General features: G+C 43.1%; 1 protein-coding gene and 2 long non-coding RNA genes across 3 annotated transcripts; 2 read left to right on the top strand and 1 right to left on the bottom strand.

Annotated features, from left to right (window-relative positions):
• Nucleotides 1–387: 387 nt before the first annotated feature.
• Nucleotides 388–23,792, bottom strand: LOC105916143 (transcription activator BRG1). Its single transcript, XM_021309493.2, is given in 35 exon segments — nucleotides 388–841; nucleotides 1,038–1,177; nucleotides 1,960–2,092; nucleotides 2,203–2,304; nucleotides 2,383–2,491; nucleotides 4,667–4,929; nucleotides 5,037–5,255; nucleotides 5,341–5,418; nucleotides 5,525–5,752; nucleotides 5,869–6,032; nucleotides 7,084–7,250; nucleotides 7,330–7,376; nucleotides 7,499–7,585; nucleotides 7,793–7,900; nucleotides 8,891–9,004; nucleotides 9,142–9,384; nucleotides 9,893–10,003; nucleotides 10,097–10,163; nucleotides 10,274–10,437; nucleotides 12,206–12,353; nucleotides 12,439–12,548; nucleotides 12,648–12,705; nucleotides 14,395–14,525; nucleotides 14,787–14,834; nucleotides 14,975–15,148; nucleotides 16,438–16,611; nucleotides 16,722–16,895; nucleotides 17,005–17,131; nucleotides 18,669–18,817; nucleotides 18,819–18,928; nucleotides 20,007–20,105; nucleotides 20,260–20,805; nucleotides 21,499–21,631; nucleotides 22,914–23,148; nucleotides 23,596–23,792. Coding segments are annotated over 34 exon segments (4,977 nt in total). The 5' UTR covers nucleotides 23,130–23,148; nucleotides 23,596–23,792; the 3' UTR covers nucleotides 388–805.
• LOC118563105 lies at nucleotides 11,450–14,867 on the top strand. The gene is made up of 2 exons (XR_004931018.1): nucleotides 11,450–11,486; nucleotides 14,772–14,867. It is a non-coding gene; the product is annotated as an uncharacterized LOC118563105 (long non-coding RNA).
• Nucleotides 15,070–18,789, top strand: LOC110366722. Its single transcript, XR_002426922.2, has 3 exons — nucleotides 15,070–15,179; nucleotides 16,828–16,982; nucleotides 18,689–18,789. It is a non-coding gene; the product is annotated as an uncharacterized LOC110366722 (long non-coding RNA).
• Nucleotides 23,793–25,362: the final 1,570 nt, after the last annotated feature.

The raw sequence follows: 25,362 nt of genomic DNA, 5'->3' as shown, positions 1-25,362 counted from the left end.
CTCGCTTGAAAAGATGCTGTGAAACCCTTAATAAAAAGTTAGGTGTTACTGCAGTTGCAGTATTTCAACCTGGAAGAATTGCTGCAGGTTTCATTGAGCTTGGACGATTTATCTTCCTCTAACATCCTTCTGATGGCAACATAAACCCTCATCCGCTACTCTGGCTGTATGTCAGGGCAGGTTCAGGTGAGTAATTACCTTCTGGTTGCCATTTTCTCACTTTATCTAAGATCAAGATGAATCTGCTCTACTCAAGCAACATGTTTCTCTGTCTTTCCCATTTTGAACAGTGACTGAGAGGAACAGGCCTCTGTTTCACGTCATATTTGTACTCTGGGCAAACAGGAAGACGTGGATTGCTAAATCAAAGTCTTTGGAGATTCTGATCATTATTATTATTTTTATCTAATTCATTGTCTGGGAATTGTTAGAGGTCACAGTACCTCTGACACACTAACATTGGACTTGTTCCCCAAAGAACAAATGTTTTAAAAAAACATTTGGTTGGATATTTCTGAATCTGCAGGTATCAGATTCTTGCTGCTACAGTAATAATAGAATATTTCTTCTCAAGCTTTTTATTTACTCATCTTTATAAGGAAAGCCAATAATTGGGGAGTGCCTGTATCCATAAAAGCTCAAAAATGATATTCAGTTTAAACCTCGTTTGTCTCCTTGTCTTTCAGATCTAACTGTGCCGTATAAGTGCGGGTGGACGGAAATGCCTGCGGCTTATTTAAATGGTTTTGTGTCATTTGACTTGTTGGACATTCGTGCCTCCTTCTCCTCAACCTCCCTGCACAGCTCAGGCCTCTTCATCAGTGCCACTGGCCGAGCGCTCCTGGGAAACAGACAAGCAGCTTATTTTAGACGCTGTAATTTACATTGGAATTTAGAGACATTTTACACGTTCTACGTTGAAAGTTCCAACTAAAAATCCTCATCTTTTATCCCTTTATAAATTCCCTTCTCAGATTTAAGATCTTTTGAGTTTCCTTTTTGTGCTGAATGTGAGCACCAGACTCAGCCTGGGTTACCTCCTCCTGCTCGTCCTCAGAGTCGTCGTCACTGACCACAGGTTTGGCTCTGGTGCGTCCGGTTCGCCTGCTGCGCCCTTTTCCTCGATCCCCGCCTTTGTCCTTCCGACTCAGGCGGATTTTCACTTTGACTGAGCGAGCTGTGTACAAAACACACAAATACGGAGATGCTGTTTACAGTGTACATAAATGGAGGAATGAGCAGCAGTTTCAGACAGAGCTGGAGGATTTTCCTTCCCGTTAAAGAGGAGTTTTCCTCTCCACTGTCGCTTCATGCATGCTCAGTATGAGGGATTGCTGCAAAGCCATGGACAATGCAGACGACTCTCCCTGTGGCTCTACGCTTCTCCAGGAGTGAATGCTGCTTGTCAAGACTTGATACAATCTGCTGGGTTTCCTTAGAGAGGAAACTTTTTGACCAATCTGTCTGCATGATTTTAGTGAATATGACTTTGGAAAGTGCCTTGAGATGATATGTTTCATGAACTGGCGCCATATAAATAAAATTGAATTGTATTGAAAATGATTAATAATAATAATAATAATAATAATAATAATAATAATAATAATAATAAATTGTTGATTAGGAGTCCTCTGGAATATTGGTTCCACTGGATTTTATTTAGGACTATCACAGTATGGTCGGGTGAACATAAAGGCATGCCACACTTTTCAGATTCTAATTTGTAAAAAAACAAAAACAAATATGAATCATGGCCCCTCCTCTTCACTATTGTGCACTACTTTAATATGCTGGAGTTTGTGTTTGTCGTGTGACAGGTTAAACAGTTAAAAGGGCGTGAATACTTTTGCATGGCACTATAACTTAAAAGCTGTTATTAAGACATTTAATAAGCGCCAGCAGACAAAACCGAATAAAACAAAAGGAGAATGTGTGCTATGCTTGCGCAGACGTGCTCACACTCTGACTCTGATCCGTCCTCCTGCTCTTCCTCCTCTTCCTCGCTCTCCTCTCCCTCGCTCTCCTCTTCCTTCTCAATCTTCTGCCTCAAGCTGGTGAACACTGACTGCAGCACGATGGAGTCCTCATATATCTGGCAGAAAACAAACCCCCCTGTTTTCACCATAGCATGAATAATGTCCCATGCAAAGAAATGTGCGGGTAGTCTGCAGCAACGATTTGGACACAGGAGGAGCGTCTCACCAGGGAACCCTCCAGATTGAAGGTCTGAGCATTTTGGAAGAGCAGCATGACGTCTCTCTCCAGGTCACCCAGGCTGCGGTAGCGATGGCTGCGAATTCTCTCCTACAGAAAAAAAAAACACATAACGTAAAACATGTTTGAGGAAATATTGCTTATTCATTTCTAGAGGGATGACTCTACCTTGATCTTCCTGAAGTCCACTGGCTTGCGGATTAACTCGTAGTACTCAGGCAGCTCCTTTCGAGACGGCAGCTGAATGAAGACCTCGCTCAGCTGACGCCCGCTGGTGCTGCAGGAAGTTACACCGTCATGATGAAGCAAAGCAGCTTTCATCCTCTGTTTGTCTTATTTGCGTAAGTAGAAAATGTGAGCGATGCAGCCCTCAGATTTACACCCAAGCATCAGCTCTGTTTTCATGACACAACACCACACCGCTGTTTCAGAGAACCTCACGGTAAAACCACTAACTTTTGCACGTTTTATTGAGATGTGTAATGGCAGACCAACACAAATTTTGAGGGGATAGAAAAGGAAAACTGGTTTGGATGATCCCGCCCCCCTCTAGTCTCAAGTCTTTTATTTCATGCGGTTTTTTTATTTATTTTATTGTGTTTTATGTATTTACCTCCGTCGATCTTCCCATCCTTTCTGACCACCTTCATTTTCCCAGCTGAAGGAATTTATCCTGCAGCATGATGCTGCCGCCATCTATTTGTCACAACGAGGATGTGTCTTAAGATGAGGAACAGAGTTGTTGTTTTTTGTTTTTTTTACCAGACATCACGCTCTGACTGCAGGTGAAAAGGCTCACCTTCTCAGAGCACCTCCTTCCACATGCTTGCTGTGCTCCCTACATGGCATGTTGTAAACGAGGAACGGGACTTTCTTTCAAGAATAGCTTCCTTCTTGCCACCCTTCCATAAACTCCGGATTTGTGGAGACTGGCTTTTCCGTCAACAGATTTTCATATCTGAGAGGTAATTCTCTGCAGCTCCTCCAGAGATACCACGGCCCTCTTTTCTGATTCTCTGATCAAAGCTCCCCTTGCCTAGCCTGTCAGTCTAGGTCAGAGGTCTGCAACACGCGGCTCTTTGGAGCTTCCACAGTGGCTACTAATAACTTTGGCAAAAAAATGATAATGATGAACCATCCAATATTTTTAAATATTCATACATGACAAATTCGGCTTTGAGCTCTTTTTTTGTTTCCTTCATGGAATAATCGCATTGAATGCCCACAACAGAATAACATTAAAAGCATCTTTGACATCTTTTTTTAGATTTTTTATTTTTATTTTATTTTATTGTGTGATTTTGTAGGAAATTTTCCAGAAAACTGTCTTTCTCTATAATATACAACATCCCATTGAAGAAATTGTATGCGTCCTCTTTTTTTTAATAAGTTGAACATTTTGAAATGTTTTGCTTTACTTTAAAACCTAAAATTGTAAATAAAATAGTGTTTCGGGGGGGGGGGGGGCGAAACACTACATATCTGTAGTAGATATTTTGCAAAAATTCTACAACATTTGAGGCTCTGAACGAGCTTTAATTAGCTGGACTGTGGGCCAAAATGCCTCTTTGGACTGCAAAGGTTCACTGAACATGTGGTTTTATACTGAGAGTAAAATGGATTATTTGTCAAAATCTTTCTTTAAAATTTTTTTTTCCTTTTCCTCTCACCATCACATCACTTTATGTTGATCCTTGACATTAAATTCCAGCTATTCAATCCCAGTCCTGACATGTAAAGATTAATGTCAAAAGCAAATAATTATTATTGTGAACCTTGTTTTTTTTTTTTACATAATACTAAAAATGTTTAAACGTGTACTGGTAGAAATGAGGTGATCAGAAACAGTTTTACTTAACTTCAGAAATGCACATATTTAACCTTGAGAAATATTTATTCATATCACCAAAAATAGTGTAAATGTTATAATAGTTTGGTAGAAATAGACTGGTTGTATGTAAAACGTTTTAGTGAATATCAGAATGTTTTTAGGAAATAAACACAGCTTTCAAACTGTGTTATCCAGGAGGAAGCATCTTTGACTTTTTATTTTTATTATTTTTCTCCTAAACAGCCCTACAATTACAAACAGACACATGTTCACCGCATATTAAGGAGCAGATTCAAGTTATTATTCAATATTGTATTTTTCTTATTTGCATCACTTTTTAGCCATGATGGCTTACTGTTCTAGTTGTTGTTACTGTTGTTTTATTGATTTTATTATTTTATGTTGTTGGCTCAACCTGCTGAAGGGACTACAGATGGAAGTTAGCCTTAGACTATAATCTGGCATATTTACATGTACATGTCCATTAATATGCATTGTCCCTTATTAAATAAATAAACTCACCTCAAACTCAACTTTAGCATATACTGTAAAATGTTCCACATGTTTACCTCTTGTCAGCCTTTCTCCTGACTCCTTACATTTGTGGGTCATTTCTCTCACCTGTCTTTATATTTGATGACAGCATCCACAATTTTCCTCATCTTCTTTGTCAGGCCGGGAGGATTGGGGGAGAGTTTCTCAGCAGGCGGTCTTCCCCTTTTCCTTTGCCTCTTCCCGTCGTCGTCCCTGTCCCCCCGTCCACGGCTCCCAGAGGAAGACGAGGGGCCCGGCAGATCCAGGTCCCGGTCCCTCTTCCTCTTTCGGGTTGTCTTTTTGTGACGCACTTCTTCCTCCATCTCTTCGAGCGTTCCTTCCTCGATTGCCTGAACAGATAAAAAGGACGGCTGGATCGTAATGTTTTAAAAGGACTGAGGCATTTTACCTGCGACATGATCTCTGGGAGGTTTGTGCGAGCCCTTCAGGACGCCACCTTCAGCCACTGTTTCTCTGTCAGGGAGTCGCTGTAGTCCACCTCCTTACGCTGGCGCGAACCTCGCCCGAACATCTTTTCCTCCTCCTCCTCACAGGTCAGACGCTCGACTTCGGCGTCGTCCTTCATGATCCAGGTGGGAAGCTCGTCCTCCTCCATCAGACGCGGCTTTCGGCGCGGGTTACGGGCGTCCTCGCGTCGCCTGTCCAGGTCCATGCGCTTGGGGGAAGGAGAAACCAGCTTAAAGAAACCAAGGTGCAGAGTGAGCGGACTCGGGCTCCAAGCTCTAATTTCCCAGACTGACCATAAACTGCTCAAACTCCTCTTCACTCCTGGCGATCATTTGGTTGACGGTCTCGTCGTCCGGCACCTCGTCCTCCTCCTGAACACAGCAGACACACGTTGGCACGGGGCGCAACACGAGCACGGGGTGGAATCTGCGTCTTGCCGGTGCAGGCACACACATTCACGATCTCTTGACCCCAGACCTCGTCTTGCTCCTCGTGCTCCAGGATGGCCTGAAGGAAGGCCCGGCGCTCGTGGCTGGAAGACTTCTGATCGAACATGCCGGCCTGGATGACCTTCTGGTCCACGTTTAATTTGTACTTGGCCGCTGCCAGGATCTTCTCTTCCACGCTGTTGACCGTGCACAGGCGCAGCACTCGTACCTCGTTCTGCTGGCCGATGCGGTGGGCTCTGTCCTGAGCTTGCAAGTCCTACGAAGATATATTCCACGGTGGGAAACAAATTGAATGGCGACTGCTAATTGAACAATGCACATATGCTGTAATCCTGCCTTCGCATTTCGACCACTGGCAAAAGACTCACACACCTGATGTGGGTTCCAGTCGGAGTCAAAGATAATGACAGTGTCTGCAGACTGCAGGTTGAGGCCGAGGCCTCCGGCTCTGGTGCTCAGCAGAAAGATAAAGTACTCCGACTCCGGGTCGTTGAACGTCTTCAGCAACATTCCTCGGTCTTCAGCCTTTGTAGTACCTAACGTGTAGAGAAGATGAAAAAAAGAGGACTAGAAGACAGCATCATTTAAAAGAGACCTATTTATTTACAGTCCTTTATGAAGCATTTACAGCCCTTAAAATTCATCATGTTTGATTGTCACACTACACCCACAAACCTGAGAGTATTTGTTAAGGATTGTATGAGCTAGGCCAACACAAAGCAGTGTGAGCAAAATGATGGGATCATGCACACATTACACTTAAACACTTGGCCCCTAAGCACAGCCCAAATAGGTTAAAAAGTGGGTTTAGGTCAAGCATAGAATTTAATCCTGAAGATTTGTGGCCAGAGCTGAAAAGATGTGCGCGAGTAAGACGGCCTCTGGAAAACCATTTTCCAGAGGCCGTCTCTCAGGTGAAAACAGAGTTGTTTGTGATGCCAACAGTGAAGCATCCTGATGCAGTCAATATGAGGAGCAGCTCTTCATACGTCAGTAGAAATCTGCTCAATGCGCCGCCATGAATGAAACGTGGAGTACTCTGGTATTACACTTATCTTCCACTCTCTGTGTTTCTTTAGAGCTAACCTTAGATTAGACCAGTTTTCTCTTTTTCTTCTTCTCTTTTCTTCTCGTTGCTAATAATTGTGTGTAACGGTCCGTGTGTTTGTCACTGTCACGCCCAAATTTGTGTTGGTGTGTCACATTAAAGTCCCACAAATTCCAGACAAAGTGTGGAAAAGCTCAAGAAGTACAACCTCCGCGTCCTCTTGTGAAATATGGACACACTTTGTACGCAAATTCTCTTATTTGTTGATAGCATTATCTGAACTGCTAACCAGTGTTTGACTGTGCAACACAGCACAGTGGGCTACTCAGCTCATAAGATCCAAATTGCTCCAAGAGGAGAGGAGAGGGCAGATTCAGTGGCTAACTCTCCTGAGATTCCCGGGTTTGATTGCATTTTTACAATGTTGCAGAATGCTTTGCTTCAACTTTTTCCAAATTTTTTTAATTGGAAGGAGAAGAAACATGAATGCTTTAAAGAGTTACTGTGTGTATGTACAGCCATGCGAAAAGACGCCCTACCATCCAGACGCAGATACTTGAAGTTGCGGTAGGCAAAGTAGTCTTCCATGATGGTCATGAGGGAGGTCATCTGACAGAAGAGCAGCACTTTGTGGTTTGTGGCCCTCAGCTTTGGCAGGATCCGATCTAGTACCTCAAATTTTCCTGAAGCCCTATAAAGGTCCGGACTGGAAAACAAGATAAAGTAGTTAGAAAGTAAAAAGCTTGATGCGTCTTGCAAATAAAAACAAGTAAGTACTTCCTTACCCCTGGACTATTCCACCAGAGAATCCTAAATGTTCAGAGAAAGATTCCTTAAAACACAAACAAAATGGATGCTGTCATTTATCACCTTGGTTTGATGTTTGTCTTATGTTCGGACGTCAGCACTCGAGGTACGCATGGTTGACTGATCGCCTGATCGTCTCAGTGTTACCTCGATTTGCTGGAACATGTACGGGTGGTTACAGATCTTCCTCAGCTGCATAATGGTGTTCATCAGAGTCTTTGTGCCTCCTTTACCCTGCGTAAGAGACACAACAGCAAGATAACATTTGAAGAGTACAGAGACTGATCGGGTCTTTGTTACGTCTCACGACAGATTGGGATTCAAACCGTCCCTGGAAGCCAAAGGACACGGAGATGTTGCAAAACAAACTCTTGGTTTTAACCCTTTAATTATTTACTGAGGTAACTAACACCAGCAATGCTTATCCCTCCATGACTTCACCTTCTTGTCTTTCTCTGACCCGTCAGTGAGCAGGACCCCTTTGGCCTGCATGTGCCTGTACAGGACCCTCTGGAGAGCCGACATGTCACACTTGATGACATATTCCACCTGAAGGGATGAGAAAAAGGTGCTATCAATCTAACATTCGTTTGGTGTCTTCCTGATGAATACAAAGTTAAAATAAATACTCAAAATGTCATGATGCAGATTAAGAGTTTTGGTCCAGATGTTGATTGATTGTTTACTGGGTGAATGTGTCTGTATGTGGTTCTAGACACTCGTAGGGTTCATCAAAGTGATGGAGCCAATAAACAGTGGTTTTTATTGCAAAAAAATGTATTATAAAAAACAAAACTACCACAACTACTCCCTTGCCTGGTAAAGATGAGCGTAATTACAAAAGTTTTAAAATAAACGGTTGCAACATGAAGTTTTAAAGACACCCCACCCCACTGTGAATGTAAATATGTCCCCTTTAACAACAGAACCTGACCTCCACCTTCCCTAAAACATTCACCTGGACCGTTCCTAAAAAGCTCAGACTCTCACCTCAGCTCATGCTCCCTAACTGTACATGTTGGCAAAGTCAACTCACCAAGCCTTGCTTGTCAGAGACCCAGTTGTTCTGAACTTTTGCAACTATTGCACTGACTAGAGCCGTGGACACGCTCAGAACTGGAGCTATTGACCTTTAGTCGTGTCCAAAAGCTCAACACACATCCACCTTGCTTGCCTGTTCAATTACCTTTCCTGTTTCTAAGAATGGGTAAGGGAAACCAGAAAGGACACGTCATATTTCCAACCCAGAGAAATTTTTTTATTTAAATGGAACTGGTTGCTTTTATAGAAAACAATTATTTCCTGACATTATGCATTTTCCTCACAGAATAACTCACCTCACACTAAAGTTTAGAAAATGTCACATTTTTTTAAATTGTGAGATTACTCTACTGCAGTAAAAGAGGAATCTATTTTACAAATCTTTACCAGAAAAGCTAATAATTGAGGAGGTTGCTATAGTGGAGAGACATACTTCTCCTCATGTGTATGTGGAGCTGTTATAGGTGCTTTCTGTGTGCTGAGAGTAGAAACCCATGCCTTCTCTGGAAGCTGAGCCTCCACTTCCTTCTTTAATCTTCGTAACAGGAAGGGGCGCAGCACTTTGTGCAGGCGACGAATAATCAAGATGGTCTCCTCTTCGTTAAGATCCACCTTGAAAAGGAGAGTGTTTGACCAGAAAGATGCTTTTTTCGTAACCTCCAAAAAAAAAAAAAATACAAAAAAAAAAAAAAAAAAAAAAACCTGCAAGGATCTGTCTAATCTAGGATATTTCTGCAGGAAATGCACACCTTCTCTCCGGTCATGGCAAACGGGGCATTGAACCACTGCTCAAATGTGCTGCAGCTCTTGAAAATGGTGGGCAGGAGGAAGTTGAGGAGCGCCCACAGTTCAGGCAACTTGTTCTGCAGTGGAGTCCCGGTCAGCAACACTCGCCGTGGAGCAAGGTAGTGGGTGTTCAGGACCTGGGTCAGCTTACAGTGGTGGTTCTTCATACGGTGGCCTTCGTCCACAATCATGTACTTCCAACGGATCTGGGGGGGGGGGGACAGGACAGGAAAAGGGTATTTCGCCAGTGCTGTAGCTTCTTATAGTGTTTCTTTGGGGGCTTTTAATCAACCAAATCATCTGAAAACAGGAAGTGCTTTAAAGGACACTTTCTTGTCCACTTTGTCCTCACGACATGAGCTGCCTGACCCCTGATCCAGAACTCTGAGCTAACCCACCTGTCAGCCCCTTCTGGAACCCTGTAAGACAACATGAATGCATGGCAGCATGATGGCCACAGAGGACAATGGGGACAGGTCATGTCAACATGTTGCCGGACCTAGGAGAGAGAACTGAGACGCAGCAGACATCAGACGGGCCAAACCCAACAGCTTTCAGAGGATTTGAGATCCATCAAACAAAATACGGCGAATAAAGTCAAAATATCATTAAATAGGGCATAAACCATTGCATGCGGTGTCATGCAGGCACATGTAGACGGTGGGAGTTGTGTTATGTCTGCTCGAGCTTATTTGTCTTTCCGTCCTCTCTTACCTTGGCCAGTACTTGTTTGTCCTTGATGATGTACTCGTAAGTAGTGAGTAAAACATTAAACTTGCCGCTACGCAGCTGGGGGACAAAGGCTCGTCTAGCAGCAGGAGACCCCTAGAACACAAGCAAAACGATTTCAACCTTCACGAAGCAGAAGATCGCATGCGTGCTGATGAATGTGGCTGCAAGCGAAATAAAAAAACTCACTTTGTAGGACACTTTAACAACCGAAGGTGCCCACTTGTCAAACTCGTACACCCAGTTAGACAAAGTTCTGCCAAACAGATTCGCCTCGGTTTTACTTCAACAACACCGTCGCCACATGTTTCCTTCACACTGCAGTTTATTTAAATGCCGGATCCCGTAAAACAGGGGTTAACTCACGAGAGGGGTACAATGATGAGGTAGGGTCCGTTGAGCCGCTTGTGCTCCATGAGGTAGGTGATGAGGGCGATGGTCTGGATGGTTTTTCCCAGACCCATCTCATCAGCCAGGATCCCATTCAGATTGTTATTGTAAAGAGAAACCAGCCATTCCAGGCCTTTAATCTGAAAGCCAAACACATTGATCTGCATTTCAAAGGGAGTTCCTCACTGATGCAAAACATTTATTAGGCAGGGATTAAGCGGGTTAGAAAATGGATGGATGGATGGATGGATGTACTACATAAAATCATTTTTAAAAAGACTTGAAAGGGGACCCTAATCTCATACCAAACATACCGGTTGAGTCCCAGTTAAGTGTTTTTTGAATAATTGTTAATATGATTAAACTCAAATCCTGATAACTACTGTTTTAAATTTACTTTGCCAGTTTAGTCATGTCACAATTTGCAGAACTGTATTGTAGGTAGCTGTGTCTGTGTCAACTGTACTGTAGCTTTAGAGCTATTGTGTAAATACTCCTGTTGGAGGAATATGTTGTTGACAGGAAATATATACAGCAGCATCTGGAACATCTTTAGTGAGGAAGCTGAGAGGGAAACAATCATACTATGTGGAGTATACTGAACACTGAAGAATTTATGGCCTGCACTTGTAATGTGTAGTGTATACTACACACTATACTATATTGTTAGCCTTTCCAGCACAACTACCGTATTTTTCGGACAATAAGGTGCACTTAAAATCCTTAAATTTTCTCTCAAATTGATGGTGCGGCTTATAATGCAGTGCGCCTTATATATGATTACAGTTGTGCTTACTGACTGATCTGATTTGGTACAATGCGTTCAAAACTCTAATAAAATTTGTAAGTACAACTTTGGTAAGCTACAAAGCTGCTCCGCTCAATGGATCTTCGGAGCATTACGGTACACTGTGTCACTACCTGATCGGACCCCTGAGCTGTCTACAAGACTGCCTGACTGTAATGTCAAAACTAGAAGTGCATTCATGTAAGGCAGCTGGAGTACGCGCTAGTAACAATAAACCAAATAAGGTAATTCAGTATAAAAGTTAGGTTTATTTTGACCTTATGTTAGAAACAGGGCCGTGTAGTCCAACTACTCTGTCCTCCCGAAACAGATAGATAGCTCTCTCTCTCTCAGGAGAGAGCGGTGTACGCGGAGGAGCGCACTGCAAAAAAGGAACTCAAAGTAAGTAAAATTTTCTTGAGATTAGTATATTTTTCCTTGCTTTTAGCAGCTAAATAAGACTATTGGCCAATGGATTTAGTATTTTTACCCCTAAAATAAGATAATTAGATATCCTGCACTTGAAATAAGATGATGGAGATGAATTGTTTTTATTTCAAGTGCAAAGATCCAATTTACTTGGGAAGAATATTTAATGCGGCTTTGGATCCAATGCGCCTTATGCTCTGAAAAATATTAAAAAAAAACACATTTGTATAATGCTAAAATGTCCAGAAAGATACATGGGATCTTTTTATGTAGTATCAGAGCAGGAGTTAGCATTGGTAAATGCCTAACCTTAATTTACTTGCATGGGATATTAAACATGACTGGGACTTCCCTTATACTTATTGGTGTATAATATGATTATGTTATATTGAGGTGGCATGCAGTGTTCTGACCAGTGATACATGTTGCCGGAGAGGACATCCCCTGTTCTCCTCTACAGACAGTGACGTGCGCAAACAGGCGCCATCGACATGCATTGGGTCTTGTCACCAAAACCATGCTGTTCTAATGTCAAAGAAACGTTCGTAGCACTCTTAATTCTTATCCGATTTTTATAAAATATGGATCAAATAAACGCTGAGAAAATTGCAGTTGTTGTGATACATAGAAATATGTACTTTCCCGAAACATAAATCCATAAGCAGTGTGGACTCCTTGGTATTTGTGCTTACCTGATACTGCTTAAGCTGTCCATTTATCAGTAAAGTCGACTGCTTCTCCACCTTCTCTGTGACGGCGTGGGCCACAGAGTAATACGACTGGAGTCCTCGAGCAAACGCCGCTCCGCTGTACTCGTCGTCCACATCCTGTTTAGCGTTCCTGTGTGCGACACATAGTTAGATTTACTTTTAAAGCGTCGACTTCACCTAACCCGCCTGTCACTGATGGAGGCATGTAAACTCACTCAATGATATGTCGGACATCCACCTCTGACACATCTTCACTGTCAGGGTCCGTAATCTTCTTCTTTTCTTCCACCGGAGCACTTGAAGGCTGAGGCTCCTCTTCTTCCTCCTACCATGCAGATTCTCAGTTATAACTAGCATTACCTCTCACTGGAACAGTGACCATGCACATCTACATTTTCATATTAAGCTTAGAAAAGCAACCCACCTCCTCTTCTTCCTCTTCCTCACTGTCTTCACTGTCTGAGCGGGGAGCTACCTCGTATCTAAACAGACACAAAGAATTACCAAAATAAAATCTGATTACTTTTCTCTTCCTAAACTTCTTAGTCTTACAACCCCGTGGCACCCCTTGTAACACACTGCCACAACAGCAGCAAACTTGTGTAAAAACTAAATGGGTAAAAAAAAAAAAGGTATACAGAGTCCTTATAGGGACATTGGAAACCCTGTGAGGCACTTATCTTTAGCTAAAAACGACATACTATCACACAGACGTCCAGAAGTAATGAACCACAAATGTTTCTAGAACTCACCCAAGTTCAACCTTTGCTAAGTTACATGCGAGCTGACAAGCTTATCCAACAACAAGAACATGTAATATAAAAATGTAAATCCCTATAAAAAGAAGCTCAATACAAAGTGATGTTTTACTCTACAACATAACATTTGAACAAAGCTTACTGTTACTTTAATGAGATGCAGAGTTTGGTAATTGGACCAGGGGAGATTGGATGATCCCAAACTTTTACATTTTTAACTTGTACTTTAGAGTATGAGCTTCTATATGTAATTAGATTTTATTGAAATTTTTAATAGGAGCTTCTTATAAACATTTAGAGATGTTTACTGCAAAAACTAGCAACAACACTATAGCCAAAGGGGACCATTTCTTCATAGGCAAAAGAGAACACTGGACCCAGTTGTGAAATTCCTTAATGATTCTCTGTTTCCTCATAAAATGATTCTAATTATAACACATCCAAAGTATCCCATCTCAGTGTGGTTATAAATAATAGTTAAATAATAGTTGATAACAAACTTCAGATAGACCTTCATAAGTCAACAAGTACAAAGATGGATTTAAATCACCCTACAATAGCTCAATGAACAGAAAGGATTTTGCGTCATCGCCGCCTTTTTGCGTGCCGGTTTCCTTCATGGTTTCCCTCTTGTCAGACAGTAGGAAAAAACATGGATGCTCGCACAAAAGCCATTGTTAAACGTACAAATGCAGCCAGCTTGAGCATCAGAACGCACTTTAAAGTCATGTTTTATTGCAAACATGTTGTCTTTTTGAAGCCATGCTGAACTTTAATCGTTGAACTGAACGTGAAATGTTCAGTTCACGTTCCCCTCTCGTGAGTTAACCCCTGTTTTACTATGGCATTTGTTAAAACAACAGCAATGACATTAACACTGTTCTAGGTGATATTTTATGCAAATAAAAAGAGCTGAAACATTCCCTCTAATGAATATGAAAGGTAGTACCTGTATGTCTAAATGTTACATAAATAATAGAGAGGTCCTAAAAAGAGTCAAACTATAAACTTTAACACTAATGTTGCTGCGAGTAGCAGCCATCATGAATGCCAAAGGCAGGTGCCATCCTGTTGCACCGACTTTACAACTTTAGGGGCCTTTCCAGTAGAAATTTCTGACTCGGAGCTTGAGGACAAATGAAACGCACAACTAGCTCTTAATGGCTGACACTGGCTATGACTAGCTAGCATCAAAAATCAAAAATGTGATTTTCATCAAATCTATCCAGTAGTATACATGTACTGAATATTAGGAAGAATCCTTTGGTCTCTACTATGGTTTCAGAGCAAAATACGGTTACTTCTACTGATTCTGTTTATGTAAAACTATACTCTGACAACAAACAGGACAGCAAATTGGATCTTTTACATATGTATTACTTCTGGTTTAGACTTCTAAGCAGTTGTTCTCACCCAGGGTTCATCTCCAGCCACGTCTCCAGCTGTCCAGCCTTGGGAGCGTCCACACCGGTCAGGATATTCCCACTGTCCACATGGATGACCTTCACAGGCAGGTCACTCATCTGGCTCGTCTCATCCAGGGGCTGCAACAGGAGACGTACCAGGTCTCATTCTCTACTGGAATCGGCTTTATTTTAACTATGGTGTTTTCCTTGTTCGTAAAAACTTAAAAAATGCTAGTGTAAAGAATAACATATGGTATAGTTAAACACTCTCGAGTCTGCTGTTTGTTGGCACTGTTCATTTAAAAGATATAGTCGTTTAATTTTTATGGTAGCGATTTTTATGTTGTAAAGTCCTTAGAACTAAATGAGTCTGTAACTCTGAAGGCTACATTGGCTCACCTCTCCATCGGGTCCAAGAGCAGGAGTCTGACCCTCAGCGTTCTCCAACTGCAGCACAAGCAGATACAATACGTCACAAAAAACTAACAGCTCAAATAGTCAGCAGCAGCTCCAGACAGAAGCTCCTGGTAAGATAAAATTTTCCAGTCACAAGTATTGCTCATTGATTAATTCCACATCCTCTTTACCTTCTTCTTTTTCTTTTTCTTCTTTTTCTTCTCCTTGAGGGCCTGTGCAGCTTTGTGGGCTCGTACCAGTTCAGTGAGGTTGGCAACATACTCATCAGTCTGCTGCAGCAAATAGGCCAGGCGCTTATCCTTCTTCTGGTCAATCAGTTTTCGGTAACCCTCCTCATCCTCGGCCTGGGGAAAACAAACGGAGAGGAATGGAAGGGTTCGTATACGCTTGTTATGTAGGTTGTAGGGACGACTCGATCAGTATTAAACTAATTGTGTTGCTAATCAGTTCGGAGCACCTGAATCCCTTGACAAGTTTTACAGCATTCATGGCGGTGTAGATAAAGCACGAGAGTAACTTTTCTCTTTAAGTTTTATCTGCACATGATTAGACTAGAACTGTTCTGAAATATGTTCCAAGTTGAATTACCAATATCATACAAAAACAGACGAACTCAGCCTAGCACTTAACCAAACTAGCCCGCCTGAAAAGACCGTCATCTAAAACAAGCTGTAGTTACGGAGGAATTAAGCTGTATGTGTTGAGAAAGATACAAATTGTGTTTAGACATAATTCCTAAATTGCAAAGTTATTTGTGTTGTAGGTGAGATGTCAGAAGATTATGGTAGCTATGTACGGAGTTATGCCATGTTGGACCAGGGTTTCCTGCAAAAATAAAAACATTTCATTCATAAGTGAAAATTATGCTAACATACTTGCTAGTGTACTGGCTAATGTTAATGTTGTAAATTTTCACACAGCATTCACAGAGTTAATGTACATTTTACACGTTAACTTTAATGTCTTCAAACTGGGACTAGGTATCAGCAAGCGCCTTATTCTAAGTGACTGGGCTTTGTATCGTAGCCTCGTGAGACCATCCTGATCTCGCGAGCTTTCAAGGTTTCACTCGCAGATCAGTCTGGCTACCCTCCGTTAAAGAAAATTTGGAGCCGTTCACCAAACGAACGTCCAATCAGCGTTGGCTTTGAGGCGGGTTGAGGTGTGACGCAACGAGAAGCGCGACAGTTCAGTCTAAAGAACATGGCGGCTTCAGCCGATGAAACTAGCGTTAGCGTGGCTATCGAGCAAGTTTTATCGGAATTACAGAGTATTTCTTCACTGAAAGAAGAGCAAAACGCTGCTCTGGAGGCTTTTCTCAGAGGAAAAGATGTTTTTGCTCTTCTCCCGACTGGTTTCGGCAAGAGCTTGTGGTTGTGTTTTCGTCGTCGCTGTTAGTACGTCATATGCTTCGTTGATCTGATTGGTTTATTTGGCCCGTCTATCACCAATATAGGCCAATCAGCTAAGCAGTATTTTCGCCCCTTCCCAAAATTACTTCAACGGAAGGTTTCCAGATGGATATGCGGAGCAAATCTATCTGGCGGAGTCAGGTTATTTGTATCGGTGGTGGGGGGAAGAAATCGTCTGTGGGGCATCTTCATAAGGTAGTGATGTCTCTGGAACTTCTTACCATCAGCCTTCTCATCCTTTCTTTCTCAATACGCTCATTCTCCTTCTTCTGCTCCCGCTCAGTGTTGGCGTGGTAGGTGGCCACGGCTTTGGTCAGTTTCTGAATCTTTCCCGTCACTGAGCGGTGATACTCCTTGAAGTCTTTGGCATGCTGGAGAATGCTGTTGAGGTACTCCTGTCATCACGTCGAGGGTAGACAGGTGAAAAGGCAAAACCGTAAAGGAGTTATTAAAAAGGTGTTAGTTCGTAAAAATCCTGTTACGTGTAGTATTTATTTTTTTTTACCTGATGTTTTTGTCTGCGTTTGCGCTCTTGCTCAATCTTCTGCTGTTTCTCGAGTTTCTCTGTGATGCGGGCCTCCCGCAGAGACTGACGCTTGCTCCGCTTGTAGGCCTTGGCGTCCAGGGCGGTCTCGAGAGCTGTGTCCCGTCGCATGCACACCACCACCTCCTGACGCAGCTACGGGCAGCGGTGCACACGGAAACATGAACTCTCCTCAGAAGAAACGCACAGAATGCCAAAAAGATGTTATCTTTATGGCTGGAGGTAAAGATGCTTTAGTTCCTACCTGCCTCTGGAAGTTCAGCAAACGAAGAGCTTTGAGCTCTATGGTAGCTTTGGTACGTAAATCCCCAGCCAAAGAGCCGGGCAGGTTCTCCAATTCGGCAATGCGATGAGCAATACGAGCCTGTAACCTGAAAAGCAAATGGCACATGGTGAGTCTTTTGATATTTATTGATTGATCAAGGCTTTTATAAATTATCAACGTGTGGCCACAGACTAAACTCCACTCCTGATGCCTAGTTTTGGTGTACTTTCTGTGCTTTTATGTCTGCTCCGCAACAAGTGAGCTGTGTGGGCACGCCTTTCTCCCCTAACCTTTAAAAGTGATGCTCCGTTTTTGTGTGCACAACTTTCACAACTATATGATACGACTTACACATTATTTAAAGGATATATTCAAACTAGTGTTGCGCTGATGGCATTTTTTGGCCCCGATACCGATACCCGATACCTGGCTGTGCAGTGTTGGCCGATACCGATACCATCTGTTTGAAACTGATGTGTGTGTGTATATATGAAGAACTGCATACTACTTAGGGTAGCAGAACTTTTTAATGCCTACCTGGAATGGGTGACAATAGTTGAATAAACTTTTGGCTCTCAAAGGCCAAAATAGTGCAACATTTGTGAAATTATAACATGTATAATAGTAGTGCAACAGTAAAATTACATTAATAATTGAATAATCTCTTTTAAACCCTGAGTTTTGGCTCTCAAATGCAAAAATAGTGCAACTTTCATGAACTTATATTACATGTATAATACTAGTCGGGAGAGAGAAGGCTGCGTTCAAGTGACATACAAACATCAAAATGGTATCAGTGCCCTATTTGTTGGTACTCACCGATACCGTCATCACCATTTTAGTGCTGGAGCGGGGCCCCGTCCAATACTGGTATCGGTATCGGTGCGACACTAATTCAAACTGGGTTTACCCTCACAACCTGAGAGTTTCTTATTGTTAACAATGGCGTTCACAGCAAAGAAAAACTGTTCTGGCAGCTGCGGCGCGCTGTCTGTGTAAGGGTTGTCTTCTCCGTGTGCTGTGCTCAGAAAACCCCTGACAGCTGTCTGTTTATAGGAGAGCTCCACAGAAAGCAGCTGAAACTTTGCAGATTAAAATATCCTATGTTAAAAGCAACACACCAAGGTTATGATACTAATAAAGTCTGACTCTGTTGAGTTTTTTTCTGCAAATAAGTAAGTGCAACTGCATTAACATAACACCTATGTATCGATGAGCATAAAAATGCTAACATTAGCCTAGCACTTCAGAAAACTGTAGTTGTAATTTTTATCACTATTTACAGCTTTGGAGCTCTAAAGTCATATGCATGCCTTGATTTTCACTTTGCATAAAACAGACTTAGTATTGGCAAATGCCTAATTTCAGATGACTCCGATTGATACGGCAACAAGAAACCCTGCGTGGGGCACCAAACCTCAATATTCAGAATTTATGTCTTTGGTCATTTTTTATATATTATGTCTAACAAAAAAAGTATTGTTAAAAAGCTTGTCCTAAAAAAAGATGTTTTTTTTAAATTCCAAGGAAACCTGAATTTGAATACTTTTTAGCTGTGCCCATATTTAGTTCCTTCCCCCAGTGGGCACCTTTAAGCGAGTTGAGATAAAGGAAGATGAATCCCTAAAGGGGCTTGATTGTACCTGTACTCCCTTTCCTGCAGGATCTCCACGGGGTCGAGGCCGCAGGGTTTCTGGATGGGAGTGATGCGGTTCTGCTTGGCGTGGTAAGGCATCATGGGAGGAGGCTGAGCTGGCTGACCAGGGGACTGGGTCTGTGGGGGCATTACAGGGTGAAGCAGCGGGGGGAACCGACGGAGGAGCAGGAGAAGGCCTACCGGTGGGCTGGGGGGGGATCAGTTTTTGGGGTGCGTTGGAGGGGGCTGCTGCATTCACCATGGGGCCTGAAGGAAAGCGAATCGGAGCAAAGAAAGGGAAATGTAAAGTCCTGCCTCTGCAAGTCACAGAAAAAAGTACAGTCCTAACACTTTACAGCATAACACATGGGTCTGGCATTTTACGACAAGAGATATTAGCAGCAAATTACATATGTTGAACCACCACTATTTATATAACATTTCTTTATTTAAAATATTCATGTCTTAAATCAGAATATAGGTCTTAATAATGTTCTGTAGTTATGTCCGCACATACTGATCCTTAAGATTTAGACTCCCGTGGTAAATATCTTTAGATAACTGACCAACAAATGACTTCATAGTTTGCGTCACAAATGCTTAAATAACACCTTTAGTTTCATTAAATTGTACATTATACCTGAAAGACAGTTTTACACCAGTCTTCAATTTATTTTGGCTGCTATGTATTTTTGGCCGGGTTGACTCCTATGAAACATGAACGATTATTTTGATCAAACCAAAATAACTCTCCGGTACCTCCAGCTGGAGGACATTATACATCATAAAATTATATTTTCCTTAGCCAGAAACCTGACACTGCATCATTCTTTAAATGATAGGAATTCACCTTATTGGTGCATAAATACTTTAATTCTGCCAGACTATTTTAAATTTGACATTATTTGTCCTTGTAGATGTATTTTAAATCATGAGATTAAATTTTGTTTGGTGATGAGATTGAGGTAGGTTTTTTTCTTTTCTTTTTTATACTCAATTGTGGTAGTTCTGATCCAATTTAAAAACTAGTTATTTGCTATGTTGCCATATCTGCTGTTTGTGGTCACAACTCTGCTCCAAGTATTCAGCAGCTCAATGAACAGAAATGACTAAAATAGATTGTGTGGAAAGGAAAACTGTGAGAAGAAAGGCTGTTAAGGACAACTCTGATATTTTATATATATGAAAACAATGAATACGTTCAGCATTTTGGTGTGTGTGTGTTTGGGGGGGAGGGTCTAAGGTCTTTTAACAAATATTGTACATAAACTAACAATTTAATAATAGGGCTCCAAACAGCCAAATAAGTTGCTGCATGTTGTAACCGGACAAAACAGCCACTAACCTTCGGGCCATGACTTGGAGGGTCCATTAGGATTCGGTCCTTGCATCCCAACTGGGGTCCCTGAAGGACCAGGGGGAGGCATGTTGGGACCCATCATGCCTAAGTTGTGGAAAGATACAAACCATCTCTGGTTCAGTCACTGGCTTTTAACAAAAAATATTCTTTTATTTTTTAGTTCAGAAAGATTAAAATATTTGTCACCACAACCGCGTTGTATTGCAGAGTACTCTACACATTCTCCATGCACACTCACCATGAGGCCGGCTGTAGCTTGATCCCATTGGCCCAGGCCCTGATCCGGGTCCTGTTGGACCGCTTACTGGCCCTCCACCAGCTCCAGAGACCAAGCTGGACATGGGTTGCTGCTGCTGCATCCCTGGCATCGGCCTCTTTCCCTGGACAGCCATCTGCAGATGATCCGGCAGGGGTTGTCCTCGGGCCAGCATTTTATACGCCATGATCTGGGCTCTGAGTTGGTGAAGTTGGTTTTGGTTAAAGGGAGTTGGGCCGCCAGGACCTCCAGGGCCACCAGGGACATTACCATCAAGGCCAGTACCAAGACTGGGCATGGTGGAGCCCAGGCTAGGCCCAGGGCTGGGGCCAGGTCCGGTACTCCCAGGAGGTCCCGGCCGGTTATTGGGCCCCAAGGAATGCTGATCTACACTGGGGCCATCCAGAGAGGCTGAGGCAGAACCAGAAGAGGACGAAGAGGAGGTTGATGGCATAAGAGGACCGGATGGGGGGCCATTTGAAGCCACGGGGCTGGAGTGGTCAGAACCACCTAGAGGAGAGTGGTAGCCTGGAAGACCCAAACAAAGGCAGAGACAAGGTGATCACACACCAAGGTAGCTAAAAGAATTAAATAAAAAAAACAATGGTGGGGTGTTCACAACTGTCCATTATTTTTTTTTTTTTGTAAAAGAATCAAGCCTACTTCTGACTGCAGTGTCATGTGTAACATTTGGACGGTGTCAGTCTCCTTGTTGGCATTCCCAGTACGTCAGTGACGTGCATAGTCAGAAATGTCAAAACCATGTTCTGTTCCAAAGCCCTGCAGCACACCTAAACGATGAATCATCACCTAACCCTCCTTAAAACCTGCCCAACTGTTATTTCAAAAGCTTTCTCAGACAGACTCCCGGAGTTAAACCCGAGATCAGCTGTCTCGCTACGAGCCCTGCGCGTCGCCCTGATAGACGGAAGCACTACTACTACAACTTACTGTTATCTGATTACACTTTACTTCTTTAGTTTATGACTATGTTGTTAGAACATCATCCACGTAGTGCACAGGAAAAAAAAGTGAAAACAACAAAAACTTTTTGAAAACAACAGCGCATGTTGTAGCCTGTGACAGCAGCCTCGCTGGCTGTAAGCATTTCTGACCGCATCTACCCAACACTAGCGCCGATCAGCTCCACGCCGCTCGACGTCTTACACAACCCTGGAAAGAACGGCATTGCTTCAGGACGGCTTCGTGTTGCTAAATTACCTTGTGAGTGTTGATCCAGAGGGCTGGGTGGGGGGCCCATGCCACTGTGCCCGCCCTGCCTCATCGAAAGCCCCTTCATCTGACTGAAACGGCTGTCATCACACAGGCTCTTCTCGTGCATGCCCTCCATGGGCTGTGGGGAGTGTTCAGAGGAGGATAGCAACGTAAAATTCATTAAAAGAGCTGAAAATTGTGTACATGGGTACAATATCCTAAGCTTGGAAAATCTCAAAGAACTCTGTTCAATCCATCTTTTGAAAATAGAAAGAGTATGTCACAACCGGCGTCTCAGAGAATCAGCTGACAGGACGCTGGTCGTAATTTCCACTCATCTGGCCTTGTTTGGGTGAGTGACAAGAAGGAAGCTATTGTTGAATGAAAGCCTTGTGAATCTCAGTGTGCCATGAGCCACGAATTAAACACATTAAACTCCGGATGAAGCTGTTCTGATCATATGAGACCGAGACAGAGTTTAACCAAATCTGCAGGGTGAAACATGGTGGAAGCATTACTTTTTGAGGATGCTTTTCTTCTGTAAGGACCGGGAAGCTGGTCAGCTTCTGGGGAACTTACACGCAGAGCCCAGACCTAGAGGAAAACCTGCAAAACACTTGACTTGATTCGGGAGAGAGGGGCACCCTCCAGCAGGACAAGGATCTGACACATACAGCTACAATGCAATGGTTTAGCATATGCATGTGCTAGAATGGCCTAATCAAAGTCCACAACTAAATCTAGTGGGGGATCTGTGGCAAGTCTTGATGCTCCTCTCCATTCAGTCGGATTGAGCTTGAGTTATTTTGCACTGGATGACCAAAACGTCAGTGTCTTGATGCACAGAACTAGCAGAGACATACCGGAAAAGGCTTAGAGAGACAACTGCAGGGTGGCTCCTACATAAAATGTTCAGAAAAAAAACACAACAGAGCTCATTTATGGAGTTTCCTACAACAGATGGAGAAAGACACCAAAAACCGAACAAGTGACGCACAGACAGACAGACACACAGACTGTGCATTACTTGTAGTCAATTAAAATAAAAATAATAAAACTTTAAACAGGTAACTTCTAACTGTTGGCTTGTTAAAGCAGCTCATAAGATTAAACTATTTTAATGAGGCACATGGATGAAAGACTTTTTTTAAATGGCATTTCTAAATCAATTTCTGCCTGTTGGATGTATCTGTGTATTAATTATTATCTCAGTGAAAATGGTTGCTACTACACAATTGTAAAGTACCAAATGCACATTAGACCATGCATCGTAACATAGTGTCACAAATAAATCCGTTTTAACCAAATAAGCAGATCACAGTTTTTTTATTAAATAAAAGTGTGACCACCATCTTTGGTGCTTAACTTCTTAAGATGAATGATGAGCCTGACTAGGACCCCCTGGTGTAGTTTGTCCTTACTTTGTGCATTGGGTGCATGTTTTCCGGGCCGTATCCCGAGGGACCTGGCTGGGAGTGCCCAGAGGAGGGAGGACCCGGGCTGGGCCCCATCATGCTGTGAGAGGAGCCCGGGGAAGGACCTGGGCTGGGGCCCAGCATAGCGTTGGGGGAGGGGCCAGGACCTGGCGAGGGACCCGGACGGGGGGTACCCCCCATGGGAGGATCAGGTGTTGACATGGCTCAGGATCTCCTGCTCCTGGGAGAAAAGGAGCAAAGACAGCGAGAAAACCTTTGCAAAAGTGTCTATTTAATATGCAAAAGTGATCAGGCCTATTTGATATTTTATTTGCCATAAATACAGTGACGTTGGAGCTGGATTTCTAAATACAGTTGCGCCTCCCCGTTAAATAATATGCTATCTATAATAAGTCCCTTGCAGAACAGGTTTTTTTTTTTAAAAACGCATTTCAGATGTAGATTTTCTCCTGCTGCGCTGCACCAAACCGCCCGATGCGTTCATTTGCGATACACCTGCCGGCTCTAGCGCTGAACTTGATCTGAGAATGGAGGAAAAACTGCAAATGATGCACATGATGCCGCTGCTGCTGACAATTTCCTCAATCAGCCCCTGGAAGTGTGTCTAGTAAAACATAAAAAAAAAGAAGAGGGGAATGGCGGACTGTGCTTCTGCTGACTGACCTACCGGCATCAACAGAACAGGCAATCTGGGCCGAATCTCTGCGCTGCCGACCTGATATTTGCGGGAGATGAAGGAAGACGCTGCAGTTGCCGCAATTAGTCTCCTCAGCCTCTTTGTAATCCGCCTTCAAGCGTTGATTTGTTTCACCGACGTGGCTCGAGCGCCCCCCTCCACCGCTCCTATGACCGAATGTCTAGTCACGGCCGCGCAGCAGCGCGCATGCGTGCGCAGTGACAGCAGCGCAGCGAGACGGGAAAAGACGGGATTGTGTCTGGTTGCAGTCAACACGATTATCCCGATAACTAACAGAAGAAGCACCGGACCCCCGGTTCTTCAGAGACTCTGTGAAATGTTTCAGTGTCAGACTGGCAGCACAAAATATTTCTACCTTAAACTTAAACTTCTTCCCCCTTTTTTTTGTCACGTTACAGCCAAAACCTTTTACTTTACTGGGATTTTATTCAACAAGCCAAAACAAAACAGTGCACGGTTGTAAAGCGGAACCAAAATGATGTTTTTTATGGATTTAAACTTTTTGAAATGGAAATCTGAAACGTGTGGTGTGCTCTTGTATTTTAACCTGACGCCGCCACATAGATTTGCTTCGCATATCCATCTGGAAACCTTCTGTTGAAGTAATTTTGGGAAGGGGCGAAAATACTGGTTAGCTGATTGGCCTATGTTGGTGATAGACGGGCCAAATAAACCAATCAGATTTGTCGTCGCTCTGTTACGAGCGACGACGAAAACACAACCACAAGCCAAGCTACTCTTGCTGCTGCAGGTAAAGGCTCGTTAGCTCAGCAAAGAAATACTCTGTAATTCCGATAAAACTTGCTCGATAGCCACGCTAACGCTAGTTTCATCGGCTGAAGCCGCCATGTTGTTTAGACTGAACTGTCGATCTTCCCGTTGCGTCACACCTCAACCCGCCTCAAAGCCAACGCTGATTGGACGTTCGTTTGGTGAACGGCTCCAAATTTTCTGTAACGGAGAGTAGCCAGACTGATCTGCGAGTGAAACCTTGAAAGCTCGCGAGATCAGGATGGTCTCACGAGGCTACTTGTATTTGGCCCTCCTGGCAACATTTTCATTGCACCTGCAGGAGTTTTAGGGTATGCGTCTACCAGCCTTGCACATTTAGAGAATGAGAAAAATATCCAGTCTTTAAAAAATAGCTTGAGCTAGTCAGACTGGAGTGAGAGCGGCTGTAAATACAAGCTTCCAGTCCGGCTCAGAGCGTGTGGCACAGGTGTTGAGTACATTACCCATGGAGCCCTAGAAGACGGTAAGATGATGAACACTTACCCATGTTCTGAGCTACAAGGTCTCTGAAGCTCTGGGTTGAGTGTGTATTCCTTTCAAAATAACAGGTTATGGACCCGAGCAAAGGAGAGTATTTCTTATGCAGTTATTGTAAAGCGTATGGGAATATGTGAACAGAAGGATTTTGTTTTTCTTGTGTGTTTTGTCATTGTAAAAAATCTTCACAAAATAAAAGAAATTGCTCTGATAGAATTTATTTATTTTGGACCTGGATTTATGCTTACGGTTGTGGTCTTGTCACTTGTCAGTGGATCACCAGATTCTTTACTGACCGGCAGCAACAAGTGAGGCTGAGGAGCATCTTCTCCTGCTCAATAACCATCCGCACTGGCGCCTTCACTCTTCTCTCTGTACACAGATGACTGAACCTCAGTAGTCCAGTCTGTCAAACTCCATCTTATCCAGGGCAGCGATGAGTCTGCCCTCAGGCAGGAAGGGGATCAG

The sequence above is a fragment of the Fundulus heteroclitus genome, chromosome 5 (assembly GCF_011125445.2).
Source record: "Fundulus heteroclitus isolate FHET01 chromosome 5, MU-UCD_Fhet_4.1, whole genome shotgun sequence".
NCBI lineage: Eukaryota > Metazoa > Chordata > Actinopteri > Cyprinodontiformes > Fundulidae > Fundulus > Fundulus heteroclitus.
The sequence above is the reverse complement of the archived record's forward strand: the minus strand, read 5'-3'. Positions and strand labels throughout refer to the sequence as shown.